Source organism: Panicum virgatum, chromosome 7K (genome assembly GCF_016808335.1).
Source record: "Panicum virgatum strain AP13 chromosome 7K, P.virgatum_v5, whole genome shotgun sequence".
NCBI lineage: Eukaryota > Viridiplantae > Streptophyta > Magnoliopsida > Poales > Poaceae > Panicum > Panicum virgatum.
This window is the reverse complement of record NC_053142.1, coordinates 11,169,889-11,195,832: the sequence shown is the minus strand read 5'-3', so window position 1 is coordinate 11,195,832 and position 25,944 is coordinate 11,169,889. Positions and strand designations below refer to the sequence as shown.

General features: G+C 48.8%; 1 protein-coding gene across 1 annotated transcript; it reads right to left on the bottom strand.

The window, feature by feature from the left end:
• Positions 1-325: 325 nt before the first annotated feature.
• Positions 326-23,179, bottom strand: LOC120639787. Its single transcript, XM_039915678.1, has 8 exons — positions 23,036-23,179; positions 22,003-22,174; positions 3,144-3,174; positions 2,873-3,019; positions 2,576-2,788; positions 2,032-2,124; positions 1,188-1,292; positions 326-1,087 (listed from the first exon to the last, which is right to left on the bottom strand). The coding sequence occupies exons 1-8, from the start codon at positions 23,079-23,081 to the stop codon at positions 635-637; spliced, it is 1,260 nt and encodes a 419-aa protein (XP_039771612.1). The 5' UTR covers positions 23,082-23,179; the 3' UTR covers positions 326-634.
• Positions 23,180-25,944: the final 2,765 nt, after the last annotated feature.

Below are 25,944 nucleotides of genomic sequence, written 5' to 3'. Positions count from 1 at the left end.
AAATGTCACAAACTATCTATCTACGGAGTTGCCATGTGGCTGCTGACGTGGCAGAATGACATGGCATGTGACGTGGCAGATGACGCTCCAAGAATTTTGTGACAATTTGGTTCGTCATAGAATGAAATGATGTGGCATGGTACATGGCAGCTGACGTGGCAAAAAAAGTTGTGACGACTTAGTTGGTCATAAAATATTTTGTGGCCTAAGTAGGGCCACATAATTATTTGTGCTACACCCAATGGCAGACCCAATTTATTTGTAGGTTCAATCTTACACATTTTTTCTGATCCATCTATAGAACAAGCCCAGAGGCAATTGAGAAGAAATTCAGTTGTGGCCATAGCCCAATTTAAAACAAGTAATGAAAGGTTCAATCATCAAATTGCAGGTCCACTAATCCATTCAACACCAAGTACAGGTTCCATCATCAACAGCCAAGTCTCATGAAATAAAAACACAAATTTGACCAGTAGCCAATGGTTTAAAGCAATAAATAAATATGGAACTCCTTTAACTCTAATCAAAGAAAGAAAATAGTTGAAGCGGCAGACCTAACTAAGTGCAAGTTCAAGTAGGTCACAAAAATAGCAAAGCTCCATTTGATGGACGAGAACCACGCTGACAAGCAGTCTCAGGGAGGAGGCACTTGACCTTGGAAGGTTATCATTTGACGAAGGAACCCACTACAATCTTGGACTATCTTTTTCAAACTCTCAATCTCTTCTGATTGCTTTACCATTGCTGCCTCAGATTGCTGTGCCTGAGACTTTATGGTATCCTTCAACCTATCAACCTCTTGTGATTGTTTAGTCATGGTTGACTCAGATTCTTGTGCCTGAAACTTCAAGCTATCCATCTCCAGCCGGAGTTCAGCCTTTTCCTGTTTCTCCATCTCAAGCTGAGCTTGAAGTTCTTGCACCTTTGAAGACACACCAACTCTGGTGCTTGACTTGGAGGAGGACAAAATGCCTACATTTTGTAAGAATTTACTTGATTGTGGTAAGACTTCGGAAACAGCGTCAGCGGAAGACTTGACATGCTGTCCATCATGTTCTGGTTCAGCAACAATTGCTTCCATATCATCCTTGCAAAATGAATAAATTTCAGTCTTGCATATTAGACTCATGTTTATTTTCACTAGGACTTTGCTGAGGATAGGAAAAAAAAAGGAAACAAGGACTTACAATTGCTTTCTTCACAGATTTAGTAAAGCCAAATTTTCTACTACAATGCGTCTCCTTGAACAGATCAATTGCAGTAGGCTCAATATCTTTGTATTTATCTTGTTTCTGAAATGATGTGAACAGAATTAGTAGTACCATATAACTCCTAAATATAAAGGAAGTACTTGCACCCAAACATGATAACCCTATCCGATCAAAGGATGTCTACAAATATATCACATTTGAAGCAAACAAAAAAATATTAAATAGCTACTAAAACCTTCATGATAGAATGGATAGAAAGTTGACATATCATAGACAACTCTACTAATAACTGGATGCAAGGATGTGAATAATAAATCACAAATGAAGGACAATTTTCAAAGAAAATAGTTTATGTCAACAGCTTAGGATTGGTTGGTCAAAAAGGTTAGTGTGTTTGCTCATCTTTGTCAAAACATGCTAGTTTGTCTTTGAAAAGTGCAATTCAAGTGGTTTAATGTAAAATGGAGTTTTTAACAATGTGTATAACAAAAATTGTATAACAAAAACAACTTAAATTGTATAACAAAAATCTACTATATAATGTAGGAGCAATGATGACCTTGGCATACTTGTGTAAGGTAAGAACACATCCGAAACTATGCACAACATATGATACTCATCTAAAAAAATCCACTCAAACAAAGGACAAACATACAGTGGTTTTCTGATGCAATTGCTTGCTGCTTTTCTGTTTTTCTTATCTACTTAAATAAATTAGAATGGATGCCATTTTCTAGCTGCACGATGTCTTATGAGTTTTTAGGTGGCTGGTCATTTCAGAGAATTTCAATGAAGTATTTAATGGCTGATACTTTCTTACCACGACATAAGTTTTTGCAATGTAGCACTGAGACCCTGTCCTTTGCTGAAACTGAACCTTGTCGCGGTTAAGTTTGTTTTTGATACACTTGTCCTGTAGATCATAGAACAAAAGTAAATTGTAGGAATATTATAGAAAGACACTTTGACACAAATCAAACTAGTTAATGGAGACGAACAAGTACTAAAAATCAGGGAAGCTGATGTTAAGATCAGCCTTATGACCCAGTGGTAGATGTACTGAAAACAACTGACGCAGTGGTAGTTGTACTGAAAACAACTGACCCAGTGTCACAATTTAGAGGACACATGGCAAATATGTTTAGTTAATAATGAGGTGAACTTCAGTGATATAAAATAATACAATGAACTTCCAGTTTACATGTTTTTAACATAGAATTAGAGCAGAAATATATGTACAGAAATGCAGTGCCACTTCACTAAATACATTCTCCCATGAGTGACTAATACATAGGGAGGTGTTGCATGAATGACAAGGCTAATCGAGGTTGATTCAATATCAAGCTAGTATGTATGTGTCATACCTTGTGCTTTGGGCTTGACCACATCTCCACCAATTCTCTCCATTGTTCATCAGTCATCTGCTTAATAGGCGATGTTGTCCTCACTTGATTTGCGGGTACCCCATCAAAGTACTTCTTTTTCAGCCTATGCCTCATTTGTCGTTGCCCACACTTTAGCAAGTCAGTGCATGCTTCATGCACTGCTTTACTCTTAATGTCCATGGTGAATTGTCCCTAATAAAAGAATGAACAATAGCAATTCAGATGCAAAGGACCCAAAGAAATAGGGTTAACCAACTAGAATTGTAATGGACTTACCGCAAGTTTGCCAATGTAGTTTGTAATTTGTCCTTCATCCTTCTTGTAATACTCAGTGTGGATAGATTGGTATGTGCTGCTTGAGTATGATCCCACCCTCCGATGCAAGCTTTGCAGCTTGAATAGGTGGCTCTGGTCTTTTCTTCCCTTCAGAAATTTGGATTGGTATCTTAGTGCCTAACCCTCTGCTTAATGAAATAGTAGACATAAAGGTAATGAGAGATAATAGTCATAGGACGACAAACATTATAATGCAGATAAGATTGTCTACCTTGCTGACCTCCTCTTGTTCAGAGCCCTCACTGTGCTGTTATGACCGGTAGGGTCTATCAGCGCCGTGCCAAGAAGAAGCTAGCAGGGCAAACCGAGAAAAGTGGCTGAAATCAAGCGTGGACAGTTTTGATCGTGAGGTCTGTTAGGAGTCCGTTTAGATATATTTCCAATAGGAGTCAGTTTAGATACACTTCCATATTCTGTTACAGAGTCATGCTAGGATATATATACAACTCGTGTAACACCAGGATTGGCAAGCAATAAGATTTATCTAGTTTCCCAATCTCGTCTCTCTGTTTTCCCCTGCCTCCTCTCTGTTATCGGCGACGTCTCCGACGGCGCCAACTCGCCGAGGTCCCGGACCTCGCCCTGCAACTCACCACGATTACAGCCTGCGCCACGTTCCTCCCTCCAACTCAGCCCCATCCATCCACGACCATAACAACCTGGTATCCCAATTAATTCACGTTCATAAGCAGCTAGCTTGGCATGGCGTGGAGCGATAGGTCGGCTGAAGAAAGCGATTGGCCCACTGCCTTGATGAAGAACTGCACCAAACCCGGACCCCGAAGCATCACATTCCACAATAAACATGCGAGAGAAGTCCGGCAAGTGCAGAACCGGAGCGGAGGACAGAGCTTGCTGGAGGGCCTGGAAAGCTGCAGTTGCCTCCTCTGTCCACTGAAACCCATCCTTTCGAAGGAGTTTGGTGAGTGGTGATGCTATGAGGCCGTAATCACGAATAAAGCGACGGTAATACCCTGCGAGGCCGAGAAAACCCCGAACGGCCCGAACAGTCTTGGGCAGCGGCCATGAAAGAACAGCTTTCACCTTGGCGTCATCCATAGCAACACCCTGTGCTGAAATAACATGTCCAAGATAGCCAACAGATGTTTCGCCAAAGGAGCATTTAGATTTCTTAAGAAAGAGAGAATGCTGCTGTAATGCTTCAAAAACAGCTCGGAGGTGCAGCAAGTGCTCGGCCCATGTAGTACTGTAAATTAATATATCATCAAAAAATACGAGGACAAACTTGCGTAGGAAGGGCTTCAGTACCGAATTCATTAGTGCTTGAAAGGTTGCTGGAGCATTCGTCAGGCCGAACGGCATGACTAAGAATTCAAATAATCCTTGATGTGTACGGAATGCTGTTTTCTCTATGTCGGCAGGGAACATGCGCACTTGATAATACCCCGAACGGAGGTCCAGCTTAGTAAAGAATTTGGCACCCCGAAGTTCGTCCAACAGCTCCTCAACCACTGGGATAGGAAATTTATCCTTCACTGTCCAGGAATTTAGGGCGCGATAATCAATACATAACCGCCATGAGCCATCCGCTTTGCGCACCAATAGAGCTGGTGAAGAAAAAGCCGAGGAACTGAGACGGATGATGCCTTGGCGAAGAAGGTCTGCACACTGCTTCTCAAGCTCGTCCTTCTGGAGATGAGCATATCTATATGGCCTCACTGCCACCGCTTCCGAGCCAGGTTTGAGCCTGATCCTGTGCTCAATGGATCGTTTGGGTGGCATCCCGTGCGGCTCTCTAAACAGGCCCTCAAACTCAAGCAATAATTCTGGTAAAAGTTGCCCTGCTGCTGGTGTAATTGCCCTGAAAGAGGCGTCGGCTTGTCTGTCGATGCCGCACCAAAGTATGCGTTTATCTGCCACCCGGAATCCAAATGTTTGCTCCCTGAAGTTCCACTGAATATCACCCAAGAGACTCATCCAGCTAACTCCGATTACCATGTCCATCGATCCCATAGGCAGCGAGTGAGCATCAAACCAAAAATAATCACCGCCAACCATACCACGTACCTCTGCGAGCTGCCCCGGGCTGCGAACATGATCTCCATTGCCAACTGTGACATTTATAGCGCCGCTAGTATACAGAGGAATGCCCAGTTCCTCAGCAACTCGTGTGTTAATAAAATTCTTGGAGGAACCTGAATCAAGGAGTGCTGTCAGCCTGCGACGACCAAGGAACACCCAAACTTTCATGGTCGGTATCTCTGGAGAATAGATGCCTGTCAATGCATGCAAGGAGATGCAAGGTGCTGTCCCAGCATCAGTTTGGAAAGATGGCGGAGCATAGAGAAGGACATCTCTGCGGCCTCCAATTCCTCTGAGGTATCCTCCACTTCTGTGTCGTCCGGTATAATTTCAAGGACTGCTAGATGCTTGCAACGGTGACCAGCAAAGAATTTTTCTGGACAGTTAAAACACAGTCCCTCCGCGCGGCGCTGGGCCATCTCCGCAGCTGTGAGTTGACGTCGAGGAAGCGCTGCGTTGCGTGTAACTGCAGCCGTGCGAACACCCCCAGGTTGAGGTCCTGTAGCCGGGCCTGCGTACACACCGGCTGGTTGGGCGCCTTGTGCATTGGCCCCTGATGCTCCTTGTTGGCCCATGGATCGAAACGGAGGGCGGCTGCCCTGTCTCTGCGGTGCCGGTTCAATGGCCAAACGTTGTTCGTAGGCACGGGCATAGCGAATGGCGTCGTCGAGAGTCACCGGAGACTGGATGGCCACATCTGTTCGCAAGGGGTTGGTGAGGCCGGCGATGAAGAGCTGTACTTGCTGACGTTCTGAGAGCTCCACCTCTCTGCAAGGGACACGAACTGTTTTGCATAGTTCTCCACCGTGCCGTCACGGCGTAAGAGAGCGAGCTCTCCCAGAGGAGATTCCGTCATGGCCGGTCCAAAGCGGCGGTTCAGCAGTTGACAGAAGCGACGCCAATCAGGTTCGCCATGAAGCGTTTCAAGCCGGTAGTACCAAAGTTGAGCAGCATCAGTCATGTGTAGCGAGGCCATCCAAACCTTCTTGTGCTCCGGTGTGTTGTGGCCGCGAAAATACAGATCGCAGCGATTAATCCATGACAGCGGGTCAGTGGAGCCATCATAAGATGGGAACACCATCTTGGGCTTGAGAAAAGAATGATCATCTTCCATAGGATCCAGCCGCGGACCCGCAGATCGCAGCTGTGGTGGTGGGCGCGAGAAGTTCGGTAGTGGCGGCGGTGGTGGTGGCTGGAAGTGGTGTTGAGGTCGTGGCCCTAGCACGCCATCATCCTTCTGGGTCTCCTTGAAAAAGGATCCCTCATCGCCTTGTGAGCTTGGACCAGATGAACGATCCCCCAATTCCATACGCTTCACTGCAACACTAACAGATTGGAGTTGATCGCCGGCTTGCTTCATTGCTGTCTGCAGAGCATCCATGGAGGTGGGCAGGGCCACCAAGGAGGCAACACTGGGAACCAACGGTGCAAGAGCAGACACCGTGGTATCCATCTTCTCCATCAGGGTCTTGAGATCATCCACGGACTTCTGGAGATCATCCATGGCGGTTGAAGAACATGAGCAATCTGATATGGGGCTGAGTTGGAGGGAGGAACGTGGCGCAGGCTGTAATCGTGGTGAGTTGCAGGGCGAGGTCCGGGACCTCGGCGAGTTGGCGCCGTCGGAGACGTCGCCGATAACAGAGAGGAGGCAGGGGAAAACAGAGAGACGAGATTGGGAAACTAGATAAATCTTATTGCTTGCCAATCCTGGTGTTACACGAGTTGTATATATATCCTAGCATGACTCTGTAACAGAATATGGAGTTGTATATAAATGTTATGACCGGTAGGGTCTATCAGCGCCGTGCCAAGAAGAAGCTAGCAGGGCAAACTGAGTCATGCTAGGATATATATACAACTCGTGTAACACCAGGATTGGCAAGCAATAAGATTTATCTAGTTTCCCAATCTCGTCTCTCTGTTTTCCCCTGCCTCCTCTCTGTTATCGGCGACGTCTCCGACGGCGCCAACTCGCCGAGGTCCCGGACCTCGCCCTGCAACTCACCACGATTACAGCCTGCGCCACGTTCCTCCCTCCAACTCAGCCCCATATCAGATTGCTCATGTTCTTCAACCGCCATGGATGATCTCCAGAAGTCCGTGGATGATCTCAAGACCCTGATGGAGAAGATGGATACCACGGTGTCTGCTCTTGCACCGTTGGTTCCCAGTGTTGCCTCCTTGGTGGCCCTGCCCACCTCCATGGATGCTCTGCAGACAGCAATGAAGCAAGCCGGCAATCAACTCCAATCTGTTAGTGTTGCAGTGAAGCGTATGGAATTGGGGGATCGTTCATCTGGTCCAAGCTCACAAGGCGATGAGGGATCCTTTTTCAAGGAGACCCAGAAGGATGATGGCGTGCTAGGGCCACGACCTCAACACCACTTCCAGCCACCACCACCGCCGCCACTACCGAACTTCTCGCGCCCACCACCACAGCTGCGATCTGCGGGTCCGCGGCTGGATCCTATGGAAGATGATCATTCTTTTCTCAAGCCCAAGATGGTGTTCCCATCTTATGATGGCTCCACTGACCCGCTGTCATGGATTAATCGCTGCGATCTGTATTTTCGCGGCCACAACACACCGGAGCACAAGAAGGTTTGGATGGCCTCGCTACACATGACTGATGCTGCTCAACTTTGGTACTACCGGCTTGAAACGCTTCATGGCGAACCTGATTGGCGTCGCTTCTGTCAACTGCTGAACCACCGCTTTGGACCGGCCATGACGGAATCTCCTCTGGGAGAGCTCGCTCTCTTACGCCGTGACGGCACGGTGGAGAACTATGCAAAACAGTTCGTGTCCCTTGCTTGCAGAGAGGTGGAGCTCTCAGAACGTCAGCAAGTACAGCTCTTCATCGCCGGCCTCACCAACCCCTTGCGAACAGATGTGGCCATCCAGTCTCCGGTGACTCTCGACGACGCCATTCGCTATGCCCGTGCCTACGAACAACGTTTGGCCATTGAACCGGCACCGCAGAGACAGGGCAGCCGCCCTCCGTTTCGATCCATGGGCCAACAAGGAGCATCAGGGGCCAATGCACAAGGCGCCCAACCAGCCGGTGTGTACGCAGGCCCGGCTACAGGACCTCAACCTGGGGGTGTTCGCACGGCTGCAGTTACACGCAACGCAGCGCTTCCTCGACGTCAACTCACAGCTGCGGAGATGGCCCAGCGCCGCGCGGAGGGACTGTGTTTTAACTGTCCAGAAAAATTCTTTGCTGGTCACCATTGCAAGCATCTAGCAGTCCTTGAAATTATACTGGACGACACAGAAGTGGAGGATACCTCAGAGGAATTGGAGGCCGCAGAGATGTCCTTCCTCTATGCTCCGCCATCTTTCCAAACTGATGCTGGGACAGCACCTTGCATCTCCTTGCATGCATTGACAGGCATCTATTCTCCAGAGATACCGACCATGAAAGTTTGGGTGTTCCTTGGTCGTCGCAGGCTGACAGCACTCCTTGATTCAGGTTCCTCCAAGAATTTTATTAACACACGAGTTGCTGAGGAACTAGGCATTCCTCTGTATACTAGCGGCGCTATAAATGTCACAGTTGGCAATGGAGATCATGTTCGCAGCCCGGGGCAGCTCGCAGAGGTACGTGGTATGGTTGGCGGTGATTATTTTTGGTTTGATGCTCACTCGCTGCCTATGGGATCGATGGACATGGTAATCGGAGTTAGCTGGATGAGTCTCTTGGGTGATATTCAGTGGAACTTCAGGGAGCAAACATTTGGATTCCGGGTGGCAGATAAACGCATACTTTGGTGCGGCATCGACAGACAAGCCGACACCTCTTTCAGGGCAATTACACCAGCAGCAGGGCAACTTTTACCAGAATTATTGCTTGAGTTTGAGGGCCTGTTTAGAGAGCCGCACGGGATGCCACCCAAACGATCCATTGAGCACAGGATCAGGCTCAAACCTGGCTCGGAAGCGGTGGCAGTGAGGCCATATAGATATGCTCATCTCCAGAAGGACGAGCTTGAGAAGCAGTGTGCAGACCTTCTTCGCCAAGGCATCATCCGTCTCAGTTCCTCGGCTTTTTCTTCACCAGCTCTATTGGTGCGCAAAGCGGATGGCTCATGGCGGTTATGTATTGATTATCGCGCCCTAAATTCCTGGACAGTGAAGGATAAATTTCCTATCCCAGTGGTTGAGGAGCTGTTGGACGAACTTCGGGGTGCCAAATTCTTTACTAAGCTGGACCTCCGTTCGGGGTATTATCAAGTGCGCATGTTCCCTGCCGACATAGAGAAAACAGCATTCCGTACACATCAAGGATTATTTGAATTCTTAGTCATGCCGTTCGGCCTGACGAATGCTCCAGCAACCTTTCAAGCACTAATGAATTCGGTACTGAAGCCCTTCCTACGCAAGTTTGTCCTCGTATTTTTTGATGATATATTAATTTACAGTACTACATGGGCCGAGCACTTGCTGCACCTCCGAGCTGTTTTTGAAGCATTACAGCAGCATTCTCTCTTTCTTAAGAAATCTAAATGCTCCTTTGGCGAAACATCTGTTGGCTATCTTGGACATGTTATTTCAGCACAGGGTGTTGCTATGGATGACGCCAAGGTGAAAGCTGTTCTTTCATGGCCGCTGCCCAAGACTGTTCGGGCCGTTCGGGGTTTTCTCGGCCTCGCAGGGTATTACCGTCGCTTTATTCGTGATTACGGCCTCATAGCATCACCACTCACCAAACTCCTTCGAAAGGATGGGTTTCAGTGGACAGAGGAGGCAACTGCAGCTTTCCAGGCCCTCCAGCAAGCTCTGTCCTCCGCTCCGGTTCTACACTTGCCGGACTTCTCTCGCATGTTTATTGTGGAATGTGATGCTTCGGGGTCCGGGTTTGGTGCAGTTCTTCATCAAGGCAGTGGGCCAATCGCTTTCTTCAGCCGACCTATCGCTCCACGCCATGCCAAGCTAGCTGCTTATGAACGTGAATTAATTGGGTTAGTGCAAGCTGTCAAGCATTGGAGGCCGTATCTCTGGGGAAGAGAGTTCATTGTGCGCACAGATCACCACAGCCTCAAATTTTTGCTCGATCAGCGTCTCTCTACAATACCACAACATCACTGGGCCACCAAACTTCTGGGATATGATTTTCGTGTGGAGTATAAACCGGGCGCTGCCAATGTTGTGGCAGATGCCTTGTCCAGGCGTGATGAGGAGGCCAATGCAACCTGCATGCTCCTGTCCACACCATCCTTTGAGCTGTTTGACGAGCTACGCCGGCAACTAGCAGCCGATGCTTCCCTGCAGGCTGTCCGGGAACAAGCAGAGAAGAAGGAGGACGGGTGGTCTCTCGTGGATCAGCTGCTTCTGAAAGAAGGCAAGGTATTTGTGCCAGCTTCTTATGGTACGGTTTCTGCACTCTTGGAGCTAGCGCACGGTATGGGTCACGAAGGCATTCAGAAAACTCTCCATCGCCTTCGCTCGGATTTCCACGTACCCGGTGACCGCAGAATCGTCATGGATTTCATTAGGAACTGTGAGGTGTGTCAGAGGAATAAGACGGAGCACTTGAGGCCGGGAGGCCTTTTACAGCCCCTGGACATTCCTTCGGTAGTATGGGCCGACATTGCAATGGACTTCATCGAAGCCCTACCGAGAGTCAGTGGTAAAACAGTCATTCTCACCGTAGTGGATCGGTTCTCAAAGTTCGCTCATTTTATCCCGTTGAGTCATCCGTATACAGCAGCATCAGTGGCACGGGTTTTCTTTCAAGAAATTGTTCGACTCCACGGCCTTCCATCATCTATCGTGAGCGACCGTGATCCAGTGTTTACAAGTGCGTTTTGGAAGGAGCTATTTGGCCTCGCGGGTGTCAAGCTGCAGCTCACTTCCGCCTTCCATCCTCAGTCTGATGGTCAATCAGAGGCTACTAACAAAATCATTGCTATGTATTTACGTTGCCTCACAGGTGATCGACCCCGTCAGTGGATCCGCTGGCTTCCTTGGGCTGAGTTTTGCTATAACTCATCCTATCAAGCCTCTCTGAAGACATCTCCATTCAAGGTGGTATATGGCCGGGATCCTCCAGTTCTTCGAGCTTACGAACCCGGCGAGGCGCGGTTACCGGCAGTAGAACAGCAGCTATTGGAGAGGGATGAATTTTTGGCGGAAGTTCGGGATCGCTTGGAGCAAGCACAACAATATTCCAAGTACCAGTATGATAAGAAGCACCGGGAGCTCATCTTTGAAGTTGGGCAATGGGTATGGCTACGTCTCTTGCACAGGCCCATGGCTTCACTTAATGTGCACGGCAGAGGGAAACTGGGTCCGAGATACTTTGGGCCATACAAGATCCTTGAGAAGATTGGTGATGTGGCCTACCGGCTGGAGTTGCCGCCGGCAGCACGTCTACATAACGTCTTTCATGTTGGTCTCCTCAAACCTTTTCACGGGAGTCCACCAGAAACTCCTCCGGCATTGCCGCCAGTCCAGCATGGCCGCGATTGCCCTCGTCCGGCCAAGGTGTTGAAGGGCCGCTTAGCTCGTGGACAATACGAGGTTCTCGTTCAATGGGACGATCAGGAGGCTGCTGCTGCTGCGTGGGTTTCACTGGATGACTTTAGGCGCTTGTATCCTGATTTCCAGCTCGAGGACGAGCTGTTGCTCCAGGGGGGGAGAGATGTTATGACCGGTAGGGTCTATCAGCGCCGTGCCAAGAAGAAGCTAGCAGGGCAAACCGAGAAAAGTGGCTGAAATCAAGCGTGGACAGTTTTGATCGTGAGGTCTGTTAGGAGTCCGTTTAGATATATTTCCAATAGGAGTCAGTTTAGATACACTTCCATATTCTGTTACAGAGTCATGCTAGGATATATATACAACTCGTGTAACACCAGGATTGGCAAGCAATAAGATTTATCTAGTTTCCCAATCTCGTCTCTCTGTTTTCCCCTGCCTCCTCTCTGTTATCGGCGACGTCTCCGACGGCGCCAACTCGCCGAGGTCCCGGACCTCGCCCTGCAACTCACCACGATTACAGCCTGCGCCACGTTCCTCCCTCCAACTCAGCCCCATATCAGATTGCTCAGGTTCTTCAACCGCCATGGATGATCTCCAGAAGTCCGTGGATGATCTCAAGACCCTGATGGAGAAGATGGATACCACGGTGTCTGCTCTTGCACCGTTGGTTCCCAGTGTTGCCTCCTTGGTGGCCCTGCCCACCTCCATGGATGCTCTGCAGACAGCAATGAAGCAAGCCGGCGATCAACTCCAATCTGTTAGTGTTGCAGTGAAGCGTATGGAATTGGGGGATCGTTCATCTGGTCCAAGCTCACAAGGCGATGAGGGATCCTTTTTCAAGGAGACCCAGAAGGATGATGGCGTGCTAGGGCCACGACCTCAACACCACTTCCAGCCACCACCACCGCCGCCACTACCGAACTTCTCGCGCCCACCACCACAGCTGCGATCTGCGGGTCCGCGGCTGGATCCTATGGAAGATGATCATTCTTTTCTCAAGCCCAAGATGGTGTTCCCATCTTATGATGGCTCCACTGACCCGCTGTCATGGATTAATCGCTGCGATCTGTATTTTCGCGGCCACAACACACCGGAGCACAAGAAGGTTTGGATGGCCTCGCTACACATGACTGATGCTGCTCAACTTTGGTACTACCGGCTTGAAACGCTTCATGGCGAACCTGATTGGCGTCGCTTCTGTCAACTGCTGAACCGCCGCTTTGGACCGGCCATGACGGAATCTCCTCTGGGAGAGCTCGCTCTCTTACGCCGTGACGGCACGGTGGAGAACTATGCAAAACAGTTCGTGTCCCTTGCAGAGAGGTGGAGCTCTCAGAACGTCAGCAAGTACAGCTCTTCATCGCCGGCCTCACCAACCCCTTGCGAACAGATGTGGCCATCCAGTCTCCGGTGACTCTCGACGACGCCATTCGCTATGTCCGTGCCTACGAACAACGTTTGGCCATTGAACCGGCACCGCAGAGACAGGGCAGCCGCCCTCCGTTTCGATCCATGGGCCAACAAGGAGCATCAGGGGCCAATGCACAAGGCGCCCAACCAGCCGGTGTGTACGCAGGCCCGGCTACAGGACCTCAACCTGGGGGTGTTCGCACGGCTGCAGTTACACGCAACGCAGCGCTTCCTCGACGTCAACTCACAGCTGCGGAGATGGCCCAGCGCCGCGCGGAGGGACTGTGTTTTAACTGTCCAGAAAAATTCTTTGCTGGTCACCGTTGCAAGCATCTAGCAGTCCTTGAAATTATACCGGACGACACAGAAGTGGAGGATACCTCAGAGGAATTGGAGGCCGCAGAGATGTCCTTCCTCTATGCTCCGCCATCTTTCCAAACTGATGCTGGGACAGCACCTTGCATCTCCTTGCATGCATTGACAGGCATCTATTCTCCAGAGATACCGACCATGAAAGTTTGGGTGTTCCTTGGTCGTCGCAGGCTGACAGCACTCCTTGATTCAGGTTCCTCCAAGAATTTTATTAACACACGAGTTGCTGAGGAACTGGGCATTCCTCTGTATACTAGCGGCGCTATAAATGTCACAGTTGGCAATGGAGATCATGTTCGCAGCCCGGGGCAGCTCGCAGAGGTACGTGGTATGGTTGGCGGTGATTATTTTTGGTTTGATGCTCACTCGCTGCCTATGGGATCGATGGACATGGTAATCGGAGTTAGCTGGATGAGTCTCTTGGGTGATATTCAGTGGAACTTCAGGGAGCAAACATTTGGATTCCGGGTGGCAGATAAACGCATACTTTGGTGCGGCATCGACAGACAAGCCGACGCCTCTTTCAGGGCAATTACACCAGCAGCAGGGCAACTTTTACCAGAATTATTGCTTGAGTTTGAGGGCCTGTTTAGAGAGCCGCACGGGATGCCACCCAAACGATCCATTGAGCACAGGATCAGGCTCAAACCTGGCTCGGAAGCGGTGGCAGTGAGGCCATATAGATATGCTCATCTCCAGAAGGACGAGCTTGAGAAGCAGTGTGCAGACCTTCTTCGCCAAGGCATCATCCGTCTCAGTTCCTCGGCTTTTTCTTCACCAGCTCTATTGGTGCGCAAAGCGGATGGCTCATGGCGGTTATGTATTGATTATCGCGCCCTAAATTCCTGGACAGTGAAGGATAAATTTCCTATCCCAGTGGTTGAGGAGCTGTTGGACGAACTTCGGGGTGCCAAATTCTTTACTAAGCTGGACCTCCGTTCGGGGTATTATCAAGTGCGCATGTTCCCTGCCGACATAGAGAAAACAGCATTCCGTACACATCAAGGATTATTTGAATTCTTAGTCATGCCGTTCGGCCTGACGAATGCTCCAGCAACCTTTCAAGCACTAATGAATTCGGTACTGAAGCCCTTCCTACGCAAGTTTGTCCTCGTATTTTTTGATGATATATTAATTTACAGTACTACATGGGCCGAGCACTTGCTGCACCTCCGAGCTGTTTTTGAAGCATTACAGCAGCATTCTCTCTTTCTTAAGAAATCTAAATGCTCCTTTGGCGAAACATCTGTTGGCTATCTTGGACATGTTATTTCAGCACAGGGTGTTGCTATGGATGACGCCAAGGTGAAAGCTGTTCTTTCATGGCCGCTGCCCAAGACTGTTCGGGCCGTTCGGGGTTTTCTCGGCCTCGCAGGGTATTACCGTCGCTTTATTCGTGATTACGGCCTCATAGCATCACCACTCACCAAACTCCTTCGAAAGGATGGGTTTCAGTGGACAGAGGAGGCAACTGCAGCTTTCCAGGCCCTCCAGCAAGCTCTGTCCTCCGCTCCGGTTCTGCACTTGCCGGACTTCTCTCGCATGTTTATTGTGGAATGTGATGCTTCGGGGTCCGGGTTTGGTGCAGTTCTTCATCAAGGCAGTGGGCCAATCGCTTTCTTCAGCCGACCTATCGCTCCACGCCATGCCAAGCTAGCTGCTTATGAACGTGAATTAATTGGGTTAGTGCAAGCTGTCAAGCATTGGAGGCCGTATCTCTGGGGAAGAGAGTTCATTGTGCGCACAGATCACCACAGCCTCAAATTTTTGCTCGATCAGCGTCTCTCTACAATACCACAACATCACTGGGCCACCAAACTTCTGGGATATGATTTTCGTGTGGAGTATAAACCGGGCGCTGCCAATGTTGTGGCAGATGCCTTGTCCAGGCATGATGAGGAGGCCAATGCAACCTGCATGCTCCTGTCCACACCATCCTTTGAGCTGTTTGACGAGCTACGCCGGCAACTAGCAGCCGATGCTTCCCTGCAGGCTGTCCGGGAACAAGCAGAGAAGAAGGAGGACGGGTGGTCTCTCGTGGATCAGCTGCTTCTGAAAGAAGGCAAGGTATTTGTGCCAGCTTCTTATGGTACGGTTTCTGCACTCTTGGAGCTAGCGCACGGTATGGGTCACGAAGGCATTCAGAAAACTCTCCATCGCCTTCGCTCGGATTTCCACGTACCCGGTGACCGCAGAATCGTCATGGATTTCATTAGGAACTGTGAGGTGTGTCAGAGGAATAAGACGGAGCACTTGAGGCCGGGAGGCCTTTTACAGCCCCTGGACATTCCTTCGGTAGTATGGGCCGACATTGCAATGGACTTCATCGAAGCCCTACCGAGAGTCAGTGGTAAAACAGTCATTCTCACCGTAGTGGATCGGTTCTCAAAGTTCGCTCATTTTATCCCGTTGAGTCATCCATATACAGCAGCATCAGTGGCACGGGTTTTCTTTCAAGAAATTGTTCGACTCCACGGCCTTCCATCATCTATCGTGAGCGACCGTGATCCAGTGTTTACAAGTGCGTTTTGGAAGGAGCTATTTGGCCTCGCGGGTGTCAAGCTGCAGCTCACTTCCGCCTTCCATCCTCAGTCTGATGGTCAATCAGAGGCTACTAACAAAATCATTGCTATGTATTTACGTTGCCTCACAGGTGATCGACCCCGTCAGTGGATCCGCTGGCTTCCTTGGGCTGAGTTTTGCTATAACTCATCCTATCAAGCCTCTCTGAAGACATCTCCATTCAAGGTGGTATATGGCCGGGATCCTCCAGTTCTTCGATCTTACGAACCCGGCGAGGCGCGGTTACCGGCAGTAGAACAGCAGCTATTGGAGAGGGATGAATTTTTGGCGGAAGTTCGGGATCGCTTGGAGCAAGCACAACAATATTCCAAGTACCAGTATGATAAGAAGCACCGGGAGCTCATCTTTGAAGTTGGGCAATGGGTATGGCTACGTCTCTTGCACAGGCCCATGGCTTCACTTAATGTGCACGGCAGAGGGAAACTGGGTCCGAGATACTTTGGGCCATACAAGATCCTTGAGAAGATTGGTGATGTGGCCTACCGGCTGGAGTTGCCGCCGGCAGCACGTCTACATAACGTCTTTCATGTTGGTCTCCTCAAACCTTTTCACGGGAGTCCACCAGAAACTCCTCCGGCATTGCCGCCAGTCCAGCATGGCCGCGCTTGCCCTCGTCCGGCCAAGGTGTTGAAGGGCCGCTTAGGTCGTGGACAATACGAGGTTCTCGTTCAATGGGACGATCAGGAGGCTGCTGCTGCTGCGTGGGTTTCACTGGATGACTTTAGGCGCTTGTATCCTGATTTCCAGCTCGAGGACGAGCTGTTGCTCCAGGGGGGGAGAGATGTTATGACCGGTAGGGTCTATCAGCGCCGTGCCAAGAAGAAGCTAGCAGGGCAAACCGAGAAAAGTGGCTGAAATCAAGCGTGGACAGTTTTGATCGTGAGGTCTGTTAGGAGTCCGTTTAGATATATTTCCAATAGGAGTCAGTTTAGATACACTTCCATATTCTGTTACAGAGTCATGCTAGGATATATATACAACTCGTGTAACACCAGGATTGGCAAGCAATAAGATTTATCTAGTTTCCCAATCTCGTCTCTCTGTTTTCCCCTGCCTCCTCTCTGTTATCGGCGACGTCTCCGACGGCGCCAACTCGCCGAGGTCCCGGACCTCGCCCTGCAACTCACCACGATTACAGCCTGCGCCACGTTCCTCCCTCCAACTCAGCCCCATATCAGATTGCTCAGGTTCTTCAACCGCCATGGATGATCTCCAGAAGTCCGTGGATGATCTCAAGACCCTGATGGAGAAGATGGATACCACGGTGTCAGCTCTTGCACCGTTGGTTCCCAGTGTTGCCTCCTTGGTGGCCCTGCCCACCTCCATGGATGCTCTGCAGACAGCAATGAAGCAAGCCGGCGATCAACTCCAATCTGTTAGTGTTGCAGTGAAGCGTATGGAATTGGGGGATCGTTCATCTGGTCCAAGCTCACAAGGCGATGAGGGATCCTTTTTCAAGGAGACCCAGAAGGATGATGGCGTGCTAGGGCCACGACCTCAACACCACTTCCAGCCACCACCACCGCCGCCACTACCGAACTTCTCGCGCCCACCACCACAGCTGCGATCTGCGGGTCCGCGGCTGGATCCTATGGAAGATGATCATTCTTTTCTCAAGCCCAAGATGGTGTTCCCATCTTATGATGGCTCCACTGACCCGCTGTCATGGATTAATCGCTGCGATCTGTATTTTCGCGGCCACAACACACCGGAGCACAAGAAGGTTTGGATGGCCTCGCTACACATGACTGATGCTGCTCAACTTTGGTACTACCGGCTTGAAACGCTTCATGGCGAACCTGATTGGCGTCACTTCTGTCAACTGCTGAACCGCCGCTTTGGACCGGCCATGACGGAATCTCCTCTGGGAGAGCTCGCTCTCTTACGCCGTGACGGCACGGTGGAGAACTATGCAAAACAGTTCGTGTCCCTTGCAGAGAGGTGGAGCTCTCAGAACGTCAGCAAGTACAGCTCTTCATCGCCGGCCTCACCAACCCCTTGCGAACAGATGTGGCCATCCAGTCTCCGGTGACTCTCGACGACGCCATTCGCTATGTCCGTGCCTACGAACAACGTTTGGCCATTGAACCGGCACCGCAGATACAGGGCAGCCGCCCTCCGTTTCGATCCATGGGCCAACAAGGAGCATCAGGGGCCAATGCACAAGGCGCCCAACCAGCCGGTGTGTACGCAGGCCCGGCTACAGGACCTCAACCTGGGGGTGTTCGCACGGCTGCAGTTACACGCAACGCAGCGCTTCCTCGACGTCAACTCACAGCTGCGGAGATGGCCCAGCGCCGCGCGGAGGGACTGTGTTTTAACTGTCCAGAAAAATTCTTTGCTGGTCACCGTTGCAAGCATCTAGCAGTCCTTGAAATTATACCGGACGACACAGAAGTGGAGGATACCTCAGAGGAATTGGAGGCCGCAAAGATGTCCTTCCTCTATGCTCCGCCATCTTTCCAAACTGATGCTGGGACAGCACCTTGCATCTCCTTGCATGCATTGACAGGCATCTATTCTCCAGAGATACCGACCATGAAAGTTTGGGTGTTCCTTGGTCGTCGCAGGCTGACAGCACTCCTTGATTCAGGTTCCTCCAAGAATTTTATTAACACACGAGTTACTGAGGAACTGGGCATTCCTCTGTATACTAGCGGCGCTATAAATGTCACAGTTGGCAATGGAGATCATGTTCGCAGCCCGGGGCAGCTCGCAGAGGTACGTGGTATGGTTGGCGGTGATTATTTTTGGTTTGATGCTCACTCGCTGCCTATGGGATCGATGGACATGGTAATCGGAGTTAGCTGGATGAGTCTCTTGGGTGATATTCAGTGGAACTTCAGGGAGCAAACATTTGGATTCCGGGTGGCAGATAAACGCATACTTTGGTGCGGCATCGACAGACAAGCCGACGCCTCTTTCAGGGCAATTACACCAGCAGCAGGGCAACTTTTACCAGAATTATTGCTTGAGTTTGAGGGCCTGTTTAGAGAGCCGCACGGGATGCCACCCAAACGATCCATTGAGCACAGGATCAGGCTCAAACCTGGCTCGGAAGCGGTGGCAGTGAGGCCATATAGATATGCTCATCTCCAGAAGGACGAGCTTGAGAAGCAGTGTGCAGACCTTCTTCGCCAAGGCATCATCCGTCTCAGTTCCTCGGCTTTTTCTTCACCAGCTCTATTGGTGCGCAAAGCGGATGGCTCATGGCGGTTATGTATTGATTATCGCGCCCTAAATTCCTGGACAGTGAAGGATAAATTTCCTATCCCAGTGGTTGAGGAGCTGTTGGACGAACTTCGGGGTGCCAAATTCTTTACTAAGCTGGACCTCCGTTCGGGGTATTATCAAGTGCGCATGTTCCCTGCCGACATAGAGAAAACAGCATTCCGTACACATCAAGGATTATTTGAATTCTTAGTCATGCCGTTCGGCCTGACGAATGCTCCAGCAACCTTTCAAGCACTAATGAATTCGGTACTGAAGCCCTTCCTACGCAAGTTTGTCCTCGTATTTTTTGATGATATATTAATTTACAGTACTACATGGGCCGAGCACTTGCTGCACCTCCGAGCTGTTTTTGAAGCATTACAGCAGCATTCTCTCTTTCTTAAGAAATCTAAATGCTCCTTTGGCGAAACATCTGTTGGCTATCTTGGACATGTTATTTCAGCACAGGGTGTTGCTATGGATGACGCCAAGGTGAAAGCTGTTCTTTCATGGCCGCTGCCCAAGACTGTTCGGGCCGTTCGGGGTTTTCTCGGCCTCGCAGGGTATTACCGTCGCTTTATTCGTGATTACGGCCTCATAGCATCACCACTCACCAAACTCCTTCGAAAGGATGGGTTTCAGTGGACAGAGGAGGCAACTGCAGCTTTCCAGGCCCTCCAGCAAGCTCTGTCCTCCGCTCCGGTTCTGCACTTGCCGGACTTCTCTCGCATGTTTATTGTGGAATGTGATGCTTCGGGGTCCGGGTTTGGTGCAGTTCTTCATCAAGGCAGTGGGCCAATCGCTTTCTTCAGCCGACCTATCGCTCCACGCCATGCCAAGCTAGCTGCTTATGAACGTGAATTAATTGGGTTAGTGCAAGCTGTCAAGCATTGGAGGCCGTATCTCTGGGGAAGAGAGTTCATTGTGCGCACAGATCACCACAGCCTCAAATTTTTGCTCGATCAGCGTCTCTCTACAATACCACAACATCACTGGGCCACCAAACTTCTGGGATATGATTTTCGTGTGGAGTATAAACCGGGCGCTGCCAATGTTGTGGCAGATGCCTTGTCCAGGCGTGATGAGGAGGCCAATGCAACCTGCATGCTCCTGTCCACACCATCCTTTGAGCTGTTTGACGAGCTACGCCGGCAACTAGCAGCCGATGCTTCCCTGCAGGCTGTCCGGGAACAAGCAGAGAAGAAGGAGGACGGGTGGTCTCTCGTGGATCAGCTGCTTCTGAAAGAAGGCAAGGTATTTGTGCCAGCTTCTTATGGTACGGTTTCTGCACTCTTGGAGCTAGCGCACGGTATGGGTCACGAAGGCATTCAGAAAACTCTCCATCGCCTTCGCTCGGATTTCCACGTACCCGGTGACCGCAGAATCGTCATGGATTTCATTAGGAACTGTGAGGTGTGTCAGAGGAATAAGACGGAGCACTTGAGGCCGGGAGGCCTTTTACAGCCCCTGGACATTCCTTCGGTAGTATGGGCCGACATTGCAATGGACTTCATCGAAGCCCTACCGAGAGTCAGTGGTAAAACAGTCATTCTCACCGTAGTGGATCGGTTCTCAAAGTTCGCTCATTTTATCCCGTTGAGTCATCCGTATACAGCAGCATCAGTGGCACGGGTTTTCTTTCAAGAAATTGTTCGACTCCACGGCCTTCCATCATCTATCGTGAGCGACCGTGATCCAGTGTTTACAAGTGCGTTTTGGAAGGAGCTATTTGGCCTCGCGGGTGTCAAGCTGCAGCTCACTTCCGCCTTCCATCCTCAGTCTGATGGTCAATCAGAGGCTACTAACAAAATCATTGCTATGTATTTACGTTGCCTCACAGGTGATCGACCCCGTCAGTGGATCCGCTGGCTTCCTTGGGCTGAGTTTTGCTATAACTCATCCTATCAAGCCTCTCTGAAGACATCTCCATTCAAGGTGGTATATGGCCGGGATCCTCCAGTTCTTCGAGCTTACGAACCCGGCGAGGCGCGGTTACCGGCAGTAGAACAGCAGCTATTGGAGAGGGATGAATTTTTGGCTGAAGTTCGGGATCGCTTGGAGCAAGCACAACAATATTCCAAGTACCAGTATGATAAGAAGCACCGGGAGCTCATCTTTGAAGTTGGGCAATGGGTATGGCTACGTCTCTTGCACAGGCCCATGGCTTCACTTAATGTGCACGGCAGAGGGAAACTGGGTCCGAGATACTTTGGGCCATACAAGATCCTTGAGAAGATTGGTGATGTGGCCTACCGGCTGGAGTTGCCGCCGGCAGCACGTCTACATAACGTCTTTCATGTTGGTCTCCTCAAACCTTTTCACGGGAGTCCACCAGAAACTCCTCCGGCATTGCCGCCAGTCCAGCATGGCCGCGCTTGCCCTCGTCCGGCCAAGGTGTTGAAGGGCCGCTTAGCTCGTGGACAATACGAGGTTCTCGTTCAATGGGACGATCAGGAGGCTGCTGCTGCTGCGTGGGTTTCACTGGATGACTTTAGGCGCTTGTATCCTGATTTCCAGCTCGAGGACGAGCTGTTGCTCCAGGGGGGGGGGAGAGATGTTATGACCGGTAGGGTCTATCAGCGCCGTGCCAAGAAGAAGCTAGCAGGGCAAACCGAGAAAAGTGGCTGAAATCAAGCGTGGACAGTTTTGATCGTGAGGTCTGTTAGGAGTCCGTTTAGATATATTTCCAATAGGAGTCAGTTTAGATACACTTCCATATTCTGTTACAGAGTCATGCTAGGATATATATACAACTCGTGTAACACCAGGATTGGCAAGCAATAAGATTTATCTAGTTTCCCAATCTCGTCTCTCTGTTTTCCCCTGCCTCCTCTCTGTTATCGGCGACGTCTCCGACGGCGCCAACTCGCCGAGGTCCCGGACCTCGCCCTGCAACTCACCACGATTACAGCCTGCGCCACGTTCCTCCCTCCAACTCAGCCCCATCCATCCACGACCATAACATGTGCTGAGCATCATACAAAGATCCTGATTCTTGAGAAACATCATCCTTGCTCATTGCAGTTGTATTGTTAATCATTGTTGCTAATGTAGAAAGCCCAAGCCTTTGAAACATTTGATTGTTCTTCATCATATTTTGAGCCCTCAAGCGTTCATAGTCAGTAAGTGGAGTTTCTATACATTGATTAAATTAGATGGTAAATACATGTGAAGCAGATGAAATATAACTGGTAAATCAAGAGAACTACTAATTCTATACTTAATTAAATAAAACAATAAGAAGTACACTGAATTCTAACATGGTCTGAAATTATGTAATTTCAATGTAGCTACAGAATTAAAAATTTATTCCATAAAATTTGTACTGCCCATAAAACTGAATACTAGTCACAATCTTAAAATTAAATGAGACCAGAATAATCTGATGCAAAATACTCTTTGTTTAACTGGAAGGTCAAATCAGTAGAAGAAAGGGCCCTGCAGATGTGAATTTGTAATCACAATCAACCATATACAGCACATCAATGCAAATGTATTCTGATAAAAGCAGACACAGAATTCTCATGAAACAAAGCCACTGAATGCTCCTCCCAATTCAAAGTCAATAGCTATTGCTGAGAGTTTGTTTAAGTAGACGATGGGGCTAGCAGCTTTAATCTTGTCCCTTTTAATTAATGAGCAACAGTTTGGTACACTTATTTGAATGTTTCCTGAGAGTATAGGTCAGCAACAATTCCCTACTAGCAATCATCCCACTAGACTATGAATGGAATTAAATACTTCATGATAGTCAACAACCAGATGTGAAATCACGGCTGAAGCTGTGAATCTTGTAGTGTCCCTAATCCTCTTAACAAATAACCAATCTAGAGAACATGGAATCGAAGAACCAAATACCCTAACAAAACTCCTGCTTTCCTCCAAAATCCACATATCAATCTAATCATGGCCGACACCTCCAAACCACACAACAACAGAACTACCCAAATCCATGCCCGATACATTGAGATTACCTAGGGTTTGTGTAGGTTGTACCTGCAGGTTCCCGTGTTCGTGATGGCGGTTTCTGCCCAGGAGCCATCTTGGTGATGGCCGGATCAATGTCGTTCGCTGCTCTCCTGGCACCACACGACACAGATGGAGTCACCCCCCCCCCCCCCTACTCACCGCTGGAAGGGAACCTGATTTTTTGAGGGAAGGGAACGGGAGGGGGAGGTGGGGAATGGACGCCATCAAGGAAACCGAACGCCTAAAAAGAGGGGAAGATCGGCAATTCTATTCATCGCATATATGCTACTGCAACACGAGCTGTCGCAGAAAACAACAGCATGCGCGAAACTACCTTAGCATGGCCCCGGCCCAGTTCAACTTTAAATTTTCCGGCATAACATTTTGTTCTGTTCTTAGGACAACTTCTATTTTAAATTTTACTCATTTTTTTATCATTTGAAACAATATCTTTTCATTGCTTTTTTTAATTTGTTCCGGAACAATTTCTTCTTTCGAATCGAACTATTATGTTATCTAAAATAAAACTTTGAAATCTAGACCTAATTTTACTATGTATGGATCATATTTGTTCCGACTTCCGAAATATATATTTTGTTCTAGAATATTTGTTTTGAAACAATTTCTTCCTGTCAATATTTTTTCTAAGAACATTTTATTTTGTTCTTAACATATTTTCTAGTTCGTTTAGAGAATAGTTTTTCTGAACATTTTAATTAGTTCCAGAACAATTTCTTTTTCTGAATGTGCATAATTTATTTCTCTTAGAACTAAAATTGTTTCTGTTTACCATCAAATTATTCCAACTGAACAAATATTGAAATAAACTCATGTGTGATCATATTTTAAAGATATCATCATAATAAATATAATGATACAGTTTGAGTTCAGTTATATAATAATCCATTTTTATGGGTTATTAATTTTGTTAGTGTAGATTGCTTGTGCCAATGGTTTGTTTTATCTTCTCATCGATACCATTGAAGTATTTCTCTTCCCTTCTGTATGTGGGACGCGCACCCGCGCAGGTGGAAGCCGGCCTCGTTCTGCGTTGGCTCGGCAGCTGATCGCTCGTTTTATAAGTAGAGAGTCCCGATTGGCCGGCCTGTTAAATTGTGCTATTTTCGATTTTTTTAAGACATGGTGCACGTAACTAATTGCTTGTTTGGGAACATTTTTTCAAAAAAGTTTTTGATTTGAATTATTTACAAATATGTTCCGGAACTTTTTCAATGTTCAAGAACATTTCAAAAAGTTCCAATTGAATATTTCGGAACTTTTCTGAGTGTTCATGAACTGAAATGTTCCAACGTAACATTCTACAATGTTCCCCAAACAAATTTAGTCATTAACAATTTTAAAAGTTTAAAAATGTTCTAGAACATTTTGGAAAATAGACAGTTTCGGGATAAATTATGAGTTCTAGAACACTTTCTAAAAATATCTTAATGTTCCGAAACATTTTTAAGAACCGTGTTTGTTTCGGAACACTTTTGAAATATTCCGAAAACAAATAAAATCTGAATGTTTTCGAAATAATCTTGAAATTTTTCCAGAAAATATTCCATAACACTGTGGAACATTTTCAAAAGTTGTGAAACTTGTTCGGGAACATTTCCAAACACTTTTGAAATGTTCCGGACCTTTTGAAAAAACATTCGGAAACAATATTCCGGAATACTTTTCACAATGTTCCGGAAAACTATATAAATGTTCCGGAACACTTTTGAAAATATTCCGAAACACTTTTGAAATGTTCCGGAACACTTTTTTAAATTATTCCCGAACACTTTTGAAAATATTCCGGAACACTTTTGAAAATTGTTCCGGAACACTTTTGAAAATGTTCCAGAACACTTTTGAAAAATATTCCGGAACACTTTTGGAATGGTCGGGAACACTTTTGAAAACCGTCTTAATGTTCCGGAACACTTTTGGAATGGTCGCGCACCGGCGGCGGAGTTGACGGCGATGCTGCTCCGGTGGCTCGGGATGACTTGGCTGCGTCGGCGTCGAGGGTCCTGGCGGTGGTGGCGCGCTGGGGACGATCTCAAGGCGACGACGAGGCGGCGCGCAGGGTAGGGGGCGGCGGCGTCGAGGCAGACGGCGGCGAAGGGGCGGCGGCGCAGGGCGGGTTCAGCGCCGTTGAGGAGGAGGCGCGGGGTCATCGAATGCGGCAGGGGCGCGTCGTTCCAGGTGGAGAGGGCGGCGGCGTTGAGGTGGAGGTGGCGGCGACATTGAGGTGGAGGGGCGGCGGCGCACCTATACGGGCGCGGCCGCGCGGGGGCGTCGAGGAGGGGGCGTCGAGGAGGAGGCGCTTCGGTGGAGGAGTGGGCGGCGGCGATGGACGACCGGGCGGCGGCGGTGGACAATCGTCGGACAGGGCGACGGCGGCATCGAGGATCGGGGGCGTCGAGAGGGCCGGCAGTGGAAGGGAGAAATGAGGAAGAAGAGAGAATATGGCACACTTTTTATACTATCGAGCCTTTGGCACCGGGTGAAAACACCACCCGGTGCCAAAAAGGTCCTAAGTCACCGGTTGGAAGACCACCCGGTGCCAATGGAGAGCCATAGGCACCGGGTGGAGATATCACCCAGTGCCAAAAGCCTCAACGGGCGGGAAATGAAAATGGCCTAAGGCACCGGTTGGAATTAGAAAACTAGTGCCTTATGCTCTTTTCAGAAGTACTTTATATGTTTTGCAGCCTCGAAACTTGAAATCACAACATAGCTCAAAGGAAAGTCAAATATATTTATTCGCCGCGGCTCGGGTTCGTCTCCAAGTCACCCATTTTCTTTTGTCCAAAAACATTGGCACCGGTTGAAAATGTCAACCGGTACCAATAGGTTTTACTTAAAATTGCATAATACATCTTTTAAATGCACAATAAATTATTTAAATACATAATAAATCAGATAATTGCATAATAATTCTT